This window comes from Monopterus albus, unplaced genomic scaffold (genome assembly GCF_001952655.1).
Source record: "Monopterus albus unplaced genomic scaffold, M_albus_1.0 scaffold60.1, whole genome shotgun sequence".
NCBI lineage: Eukaryota > Metazoa > Chordata > Actinopteri > Synbranchiformes > Synbranchidae > Monopterus > Monopterus albus.
The window spans coordinates 2317351-2327044 of record NW_018127940.1 but is presented as its reverse complement, the minus strand read 5'-3'; the positions used below and the strand labels follow the sequence as shown (position 1 = coordinate 2327044).

The window sequence follows — 9694 nt, the reverse complement described above, 5'->3', positions numbered from 1 at the left end:
CTTTTCATCTTGAAAGATAGAAAGATCTGCTTTGCTCCTGTGGGAATATTCAGCTGTCTGCGAGAAAATCAGCTTGGTCAACAGCTGTGAACTGAGAAGTGTTTTCTCTCAGCTGGTGTGTGAAACAGTCAGAAAGAATGCAGACTTGAATGGGCTCCCTGTTTCTGCTTTCTTTCCCCCAGGTTATTCCCCCTCAGTCTTTTGGAGGTCCATGGCAACAGCATGCCTTTGGATGTGGAGCTAGATGGAGAGAATGCAACTAACAACAATTCCACATTCATCTTCCTTTCATCCATTTTGTCCTCAGCTGCTGCATTTCAGATTTCCAGATATCAAGGAGCATGAAGAAATGATCAGGCTCCCTCTGTCGTGGCAGTGATTTGTACACTGAGCTGAGTAGTCGGATTTAAGTTTATTAAAAGCAACACATTTACACTGAAATTGAATCTTATAGGCTGCTCTGTAGATAGTTCAGGTTAGGCTATAACATAATAAAGAACCCATAAACTCAGTTTGTACCAGATCACTTCCTCTGCAACTCCCTCTTCTAGTTCCTCTGCTAAACAGTTGTCACAGGCAGCTGATGGGACTTTCATACTGCTGGGAAACTTGCAGATTTACCATTTCAACTGCATTTCAGTCTGATGTTACATGTAAAAAGGAAAACTACTGTTTATCTATTTTGGGCCCTCAAACAGCTAAAAAGTCCATTTTACTTTAATTTTGTCAGAAGCAGCATTTACATGTTAAAGAAACACTGATGGTTTTATAGCTTCTAAGCACCATTTTCAACAAAAGAATCAATTTATTTATCATTTCAGTAGAACAAAATAAGATTTGCATCTGACTGAAACATTTATAAATGCTTGAAAATAATCTTCTGCACAAATAACCAAAATGTGATGGTAAAAAGAAAAGCACTAACAGCAAGTCATTAAAGAAGCTCATAACTTTGACAACTTCTGCCTTAGTGAGAGTTTGAGACTTACTTATTTATCACAGTCACCTCAGTCAAAATGGCAACCTGAAGTTACACGTTCTCACACCAAACCATCAAAACATCTAAAGACATTTCTCAAACTGCTCTTGCAGCATATTCAGTTTCTCCACTTTCATACTGTATGCTTAAAAAGGCAATAGCATGACACAAAAGCAACACATTTAATTTAGCGAAATGAAAACACTGAGTATGGGCAGACAGCAAAGTGTTTCTGTAGACTCCAACAGAACGGCTGTATTAAAGTCAGATTTAGGTCACTGAAATGAGTACTTAACACTGACTAAAACTCTGACTTGACTCATTACTTGAAAGCAAAATAATGAAGTGTTGTGCCTGAATAAATCAATCACAGGCTGTGATCATCATAATTGGGCCCATGCAATGATACAATGTGATCATATTAAAAATTATATTATTACAAAACTCTGTTAACATTGCTTTGAAAGCACCTTTTTTAAATGCAATGGCATTTTAATAGTCAGCATCCAGAAACCTGAAAGACTTGCAACTAAGAAGCACTTAGTTGATGAAGCGTTATCACTACATTTGGACGCCTTCAGGAACTGACACTTGAGATGAGACTTTGTTTGACAAAATATGAAACTTGACTCATACTTAAGACATAAAAACAGCTTTGCTATTTATGTTTTGATACTTTTTTCAACATGAAAACTTCATTCAACTTGACAGTAGCATGAGGTCTTTAAGATGGTTGCATCATCAACTTTCTACATTGAAACATACAGTTTAACTTTATGGTTGAGGAATAACTGCAAAATGATATTGCTCCCAATTTATTATTGCCACTCATGCCATCAGTATTAGTTGTAAACTGTACATACTCTGACTACACCCATGGTTTCATTTGCACTTGGTATTTTACAGTATTCCTTTCTGCTTAAATTCGGTTATGGCTCTGCACAACTCAAGGCCTGCCACCTGTTATGTATTCATATTTATGTTTAAATCACTAGAGTAGTATAAGCGCACTCCTATATGTACCTCTAATACATATTCCTTTCCATGAGTAGCAAGCCAGATTCAGCAGTGCCTCAGCCAAGCTGAACAATGCTGTCATTGAACTAGAGTCACAGTGGATACGTTCATATACCATCAAGAGTGACAGTTAATGAAACAGCACCTTGGTTGCACTTAAAGTGATAGGCCACTTTGACACAGTTACATACATACATACATACATCTTATATAATGTCTGTAACCAAAACCATCAACATATTATACAACAGTCCAATTTTAACTTCAGTGGGTGAATATATCTCTCTTCATAATTCAGGTGATTTTACTTTGAGTTGGGAGGTGATGCAAAAACTCCTTGCATCACAGTTTTGTTCATGTGGCCATGAACATACTTGTCTGACATAAATGGAATGGCTGTGGCTTTACACCTAACGATCCTGAGCGGCGTGCCAACAGAAGCAGCAAGTTATTAGCAGAGAAGCAGCTTTTGTAAAATGGCATCTAAATTGCCTTTTTACTTAGAGGCGAGGCAGCAATAAGACAGACATTATTTCATATATGGCTCACTGGCATGTAGGTAAGGTATATTTCCGCTTTAGTGTTACCTCATTTCATAAAATCTCATGAGAATTATATAGCCATCTGCTTTAAAAGACATTTAGGTAAACATATCAATATTACATTTTCACACAGTGTAGTGTTGGGAAGATAGGAATACTCCTCATGAAGACCACAAAATGCAAATTCACTTTACCTGAGTCAGTTATGTAAAACCTTATCAAAGCATATCTAGGTCTAATCCAAAGTGATTCTATCAGCTGCCTAGTGTAGTGCAGGTTTATACAATACAAAAAAGGTTGAACTAGGCAGTAAGACCAGTTACTGTTAAATCCCATAAGGAGACTAAAACCAACTTTGAATTGCATTTACCAACAGTAAGGTCTTTACATTGAGAACCCAATTTCTGTGCCATAAGTTTCCATAGATCTGCACTATTAAAATTACATAAGTGAGCATTATGCTCCCTCATTACAAAAAAATATTGGCACAGTAGTTGATCTATAAACTGCTTCTCATATTTTCCTTGCATTTTTTCCTCGTGCCTTATGATGCAAGTGCTAATAAGAGACTTGAGACGAACCCTATTATATGCATTCATATTTTCCTCACTTTAGTCTTTTCCATGTATCCATGTTCCGCCCACGTAAGAGGTAAGGACCAAATCAAAAGAGAGAGGAACTGAGGAAGCACATTTTTAGAGACGGGAGACATCGTTTCCTCTCATCCTTTATCTGAAGTGTCCAATCACCATCTGATTTTCATTAAAGCAGCTTGTCCGGACGTAAAGGCTCTCCACCGAGGATGTACTCTTGTATCCTCACTCATGGCTCCTCCAGACAGCCTCTTTGCTCCTCAGAGCAGATAAGAGTTTTGGAATGTCTTCCATTCTTACTTGACAGGAACGACTTCCAGGTCAAGCAAGGATGGAAGAGCGAGGAACGATATGAGACTTGTGATGTACCCTGTCAAAGTGATGGCCTTGTGGAGATGTTTACTGATAAATGTCTGCACCCATATCTGTCATAATGAAGAAACATGTCACCCAGTGTAACAGTTTTACTAATTTATGTCTTTTTACTAGTGCTTGAACAACTCTGAAGGTATATGGGTACATCTCAAGTAGGTACATCCCCAGTCCCTACATATACCTCATTCCATGAGCAAGGAACACAGATAAATAAGCTAAACTGGGATCTGGATTCAAAAACCTTGGTACATGCAATTCATTGTTAGTTTTAGTCTCTTTGGATTTATTAACAATAACAAAAACATAATGTCACCGTCCTTATTCTTTCAGCACTAACATCATAAACCATATGGAGAGACACTCTTTTTCAGACGCACACAAACAAAACGTATACACAACATTTTCACTAAATCACTGAACATCACAATCAACCATCAAAAGTACCTCTCATCAACTTGACATCTATGCTCATTTCATCTGAATGAAACTCATAAACCTTAGTACCAAGCTGTTCAGTAAACACAGTATGCAAATAAATAGGCCTACTTCTCTTTATCAAGTGGCTCTAACTTGTTACAATGGAGCACGTCATTGGTGAGTAGGAATAATATTGTATGGCTTTGTATTGTATGGCATGCTGTTTTGCTAACTAGTTTTGGTCTGTGCAATAATATCTTCTCCTGACTCCAAACCATTGTGTATTGTGTTTTGCAAATTCACAGCTACATTTGCCAAGACTAGTGAAACATTCTTTCCTCAAGCAAACTGACAGACTTATCGATCAGGGTCTTTTCATCATCCACAAACCTGTACCCAAATAGTTTCATGGTGGGTCCACAGACTCTTTGCACTACCTGAGCCAGTGTAAAGGGAATGCTAAATCTCCATTTCTCTGCCTGCTCTGAGGAGTTCTTCTGGGTGGAGTAAATCCCGCTAGCCTCCTGTGTGGTCTGCGTGTTCCTCAGAATCCACTCCCTAGCCTGGGGACTAAATGGTATCCCTGTGAACCTGTACATCTCCTCTGCCTTCTGCATAGGGTAGCGGGCAATATCCTCATAACGGACCAACATGTAGCGGCTCCTCAGCCAGCGAGGTTGGCTCAGCCCCACTTCCGCAGACATCCTAATGTTGTCACAGTTTCCTTTGAGTCTCTTCACCTCCTCGTCGTCTTCAGGCACCTGGCCGTCCAGCGCCCAGGCTTTCCACGTCTGGTACTTTGAAGAGAAAGCCACCATGCGGGATGCTAAGATGGCCCGTGGATCTCGGACTAGTTGGATCACTCTCACGTCCAGGCGAGGGTCCTCCACCAAAGGCTGCAATGTGTCCAGCTGGCGCACACGGACAGTTTTAATGGCATGGTGTTGTTTGGAAAGGCAGGATTCAGATGCAAGAGTCAGGTTCAGCGGCCCACAGCGACGGGTTTTACAGTGATACCTAAGACAAGATTGGTATAATTTTTATATGATGAATATCATTCACAGAGTTGAATATGTGCTTCTCATAATCTACAGTAAGATGATATGGTTACAACTGATGACCATAGCATAAACTGTACTATCACTCAAATGTCTAGGAAACATCTGTGTTACTCTCCATCTTTGCATCAGTTAATAGTTTCATTTTCAAATTCAGCCAACATTCTAAGCTTTATAAATATTAATGTGTATCTACAGAGTGTGCAATACCTCTCAAAGACATCTTTGATTACAGGAGTGCAGACAGGTTCTTCACAGAGTGATAAACTAGACTCTCTGCGGAAAAGAGCCGGGGTGACATGGTCCTGAGGTGGGGGAGAGATGAACTTCTCAAGAGGAGAGAAATCACACAGGAAGAGCCGCTGGAGGACATCCCGGTAGATTCCTGCCAACACTGTCCCATTGTTTGCCTCTGTGGCTGTTGTCAACATGCGCTCAACATGCCACAAAGGCTCAAACAGATAGAACATGTTCTCCCCATGCTGGTTGAAAAATTCCCCCACAAATGAGGACCCTGTTCGTGTGGTGGCCAAGAGCAATATGTGCTTACAGCCGCCGCTGCAGCTGTAATTACATGAACCATCAAAGACATTTGGATAATTCCTCTTTGTGCCAGTTAGTCTTGAGAGCAGCATTTTGAGCACAGTCAAGGAGACTTTTGGTGTTAGGTTGCTGTAGTCCAGTGTAGCCTGTGTGGTCTGCTGTGGACTCTGCCTCTGGATCAGCTTATCAGATACCCTGATGAGATACAGAAGCTTGATTTAAAAATATTATGCAGCACTATAAACTTATATTTCACATTTTTACATTTAGCTGACACTTTTACATGGAGGTGCTGTGTGTTTATCAGTTATTACAACAACAGACCCAGAGGATCACAGCTTTGGTCTGAAATTCTTTTAAAAGGATAGTTTGATATTTTAGAAAAAACACTTGCTTTCTTGCCGAGAAGAAAAGATCATGCATTGTATATGAAGCTACAGCCTGTTGGTTAGCTTAGCTTAGCTTAGCTTAGCGTAAAGACTGGAGGGTAGGGAGGAGCAGGTTAAACAACTACTGGTGGTTGCTTTATAATTACTTCTCACCAAACTCTGTACAAGAAATTAAGTATTTTCCAAAATGCCAAGCTATTTCTTTTAAATTACAGGACTAGTCACTCCCACCCAATCTCAGTAGACCACTAACTTTCTTAATATTTGAATGTGTTATGTGTAGGCAACACACAGAGGAGTGGTAACATCTCTCATGTCCTTCCTAATTTACAGATTTTATTCTCCTACCTTGACAGGATGTTGCTTTCCTTTTCGATGATGACCAGGGCAACAATACAGATGAAGATGACTGCATATTTGGTCTTCATTCTTAAGTCCTGGCTTTGTAATGGGACGTCTAGAGTCTAGTGTGAGCGTTGGTCATAGCTTGTCATGCAGAGGCTAAAACTTCATTCTGCAATAAGAATAATACTTCAGTAAAGCCAAAAATAACCAGAATATGCAAATTTGATGTTAATCCCAGTTTGTAATCCCACTTAATATCTTCACAATTTAATATCATAAAGCATACAACAGATCTATCTCTATGGTGAAAACATAAACCAGTTAGAAAATAAACTCTCTCCTGTCTCAGCTTGTAGGGGCAAACCTTAATTCAGCCAACAATATTGAATCAACATGAGGTCACAGATTAAGCAATATGAATCCTTGGGAAAATTCTGTACTTTGTTAAACATTTGTAAAAGTGTTTGTCTCATTTCTTTGAGTCACATAAAAGACTATGCAGCTTTTTTTGATTGAGCTGAGAGTCAGGTTAAGGAAAAATACAGATGAGAGAGAGAGAATTAGTGTAAACAGGAGTGATCTTCAGTGCCAACAAACACAATAGAATGCATACAAATAGCACTGACTCAGTGGGAAAGACAGATTTTGACTCCATACTGTGTGATTTAAGCCTTCATATCTGTTTAACAGTTAAAAGTCAAGAAAAAAGTCCTGAGTTACACAATCTTACAGGTACACTCATATTGTAAGTACCATTTCTGGGAATCTGAAGTTCGCCCACGCTATGAAGTCACCAGTACAGCAAGCCTTAATATGTAGTCAAGTAATCTTTGACTTCAGTCTTCAAAAAGCAGGTCAATGTTTCAGCATAAGGCAACAGGCAAGTCAGAGCTTGATAGCAGCAAAACCAGATGGCGCCTCAAGGAGGTATAGTATCCTCCATATCCACTAAGAGTATTGCATCACCCTGCCATGTTTAAGGACAACCTCAACTAGGAAATGCTGAGACAAATCAATTAAGATGACTTAACATATCAGCCCACTCTGGTGTCACAGAGCAACAGACCGTTGACACTGAATCAGTTTTGATGTTATTCAGTACAATTAACTTCCTAAATTCAGAATAAACTGTCTATGGACTCTAATTTTATCCTCACTATGTAGCAAGAACACACACACACACCTGGACCTGTAAAGAAAGTGAATATTTGCCACACACAAAAATACAGTTTTCGAGTCATTTTGAAGTGATTGTGTGGTCTGTAAGTAAATGCCGCCAAATTATCTGGGCGTTATATGCCATAGCCATTGTAGGATATGGTCCGTCTTACCATGCTAACTCTGAGAGACGAGACAGTCCAAGTAACTTCAAAACAGTGCTGATTTATTCAAAGGATCACAGGTAAAATTAACATTACACGCTCAGATATCTTGCACCTCCACCATGCTCGCAGGCAGATGTAAGATGGAAGACCCCGAGCCCACCAGGACTATACATTTTTATCACTTCGGTTGGGCTAGCCCCATACTACACAGAAACATCAACCAAGACGTCTCTCTCACCAGCTTTGCAGCTGGCCCTAGCAATAGTCAAAACATGAAGCAAATCAACGTGTGAATGTGTGTGTCTGTTGGTTAAGTGGTGTGTAGCTAAAAACATTCTCACACGACCTCTAGTGACATGTCATGACATTAAACATAAGAACATATTATGGCTAAAGCTACAGTTATACACGTCATAATAATAATATTAAACACCCTGTCTGCTGACAGTCATCAACTCTTCTCTCTAGTTATCCTTGTTTTGTGTGTGTGTCTGTTGATTAAGTGGTGTGTAGCTAAAAACATTCTCACACGACCTCTAGTAACATGTCGTGTCTTAAACATAAGAACATATTATGGCTAAGGCTACAGTTATACACGTCATAATAATAATATTAAACACCCTGTCTGCTGACAGTCATCAACTTTTCTCTAGTTATCCTTGACCAGATGTACCCTGTAGAAACTCATAAGCATGACTAAGCATTTAACAGTCTAACTAGACATCCTATCTCCACTAAACATTTCTAATACATAAAGTATCTATCCAATATCTATCTGACTAAAAATACCTAACACCATCAAACTGTCAGGCAAAACCACTTGAGCTGAACATTTCTACATATTCAAGAGTCACTGGAACATTTGGCAAACCTGACTGTCTGCTCCAGCAGAAACATGCATTGCTCTGTTTATCATCTCACTTCAAATTACATTAATGGTTGCCTTCAGAGCCCTGAAGCAGCATCTCATGAAAACGCTGGAAGCTAAATTTCCACTGAAAGCTGTGATGTTAGTACAAACACTTTACTGTTATGGGCAAATACTGGAAACCATTATCATTTCCAAATGACTGACTGATTTTAGTCTGGATGTCATACTATTTTCCATGTGGAAATAAAGAAAACCACCCCCGCTGTGTGTGTTTGTGTGGTGGCCATTTACTATTATAGCAGTGGTTTAGGGGGAGGGGGCATCTCAGGAGCATTTGCATCATGTCCCCCCCTCAAGCTGAATGAAGACAAACTAACCAGCACACAACTCACATATTAAAATGAACTCTGGAAAATTGTTATATGAAAAAAGGGTTGTGGCCGTTTTTACAATCTTCATTTACTCCGTATAAGGAAACACATACATCAAACATGTATGATTTGATATGCGTATGGTTTAGTGCAAATAGCGGCCGGAAATTATTCATCATTTTCAGAGTTATAAGCAATTAATTGTGCCGGGATGATTACAAGCGCTATATGATGGTATGTCATATGCTTAGATTCATTTCTTCTAGGAATCTATATATATATATATATATATGTTTATATATGCACCCTTTAACGTAGATAGATAAGATAGATAGAGCCCTACAAACCTTTTAGATGGTCTCTCGCTGCAATCGAGGAAAACGTCCCTGATCTTGTGAGAAAGAGTATCGCCCCTCGTAGCATCTTGCTGCATTGTGTCGGACACAGTGCTTCATTGTTATCCTCGGACACAGGCTCCTCTCCTCTGCCAGATGAATGAGAGGCAATGCGTGGGCACGGACGTCTTGCAGGATCATCAGCGTTAAAGGAAAGCAAAACCAGCGACAAACGAGACTAACGTTTGTGTGCCTTTACTTTGATTAAGAAAAAAAAATGCAACAGTTAAATGCTAAAATTTACCAGCACCCGTGAGACAGAAGGTGCAGTTTTGCCTAACAATAGTTGTGTGTTGAAATATTGTCGCTCCTAAACCTTTTCTTTAACTTTCCTGCTGGATCCCGCTCCAGGACCTGACCGTGTGCTCCACACGTCGCTACTCTCCCTGCGTGGACATCCTGTGTAGGCGAGGTCACGTGACACTCTGTGGCTGCATCTCTTACGCTTGAATTAACCAATTTGGTCTCTCCCCC

The 9694-nt window shown here is 39.7% G+C and overlaps 1 protein-coding gene across 1 annotated transcript; it reads right to left on the bottom strand.

Moving 5' to 3' along the window:
* Positions 1 to 473: 473 nt before the first annotated feature.
* On the bottom strand, positions 474 to 9647 carry chst3a (carbohydrate (chondroitin 6) sulfotransferase 3a). Its single transcript, XM_020603292.1, has 4 exons — positions 9173 to 9647; positions 6262 to 6427; positions 5192 to 5719; positions 474 to 4940 (listed from the first exon to the last, which is right to left on the bottom strand). Exons 2-4 carry the CDS (start codon positions 6339 to 6341, stop codon positions 4244 to 4246), a joined length of 1305 nt encoding a protein of 434 aa, XP_020458948.1. The 5' UTR covers positions 6342 to 6427; positions 9173 to 9647; the 3' UTR covers positions 474 to 4243.
* Positions 9648 to 9694: the final 47 nt, after the last annotated feature.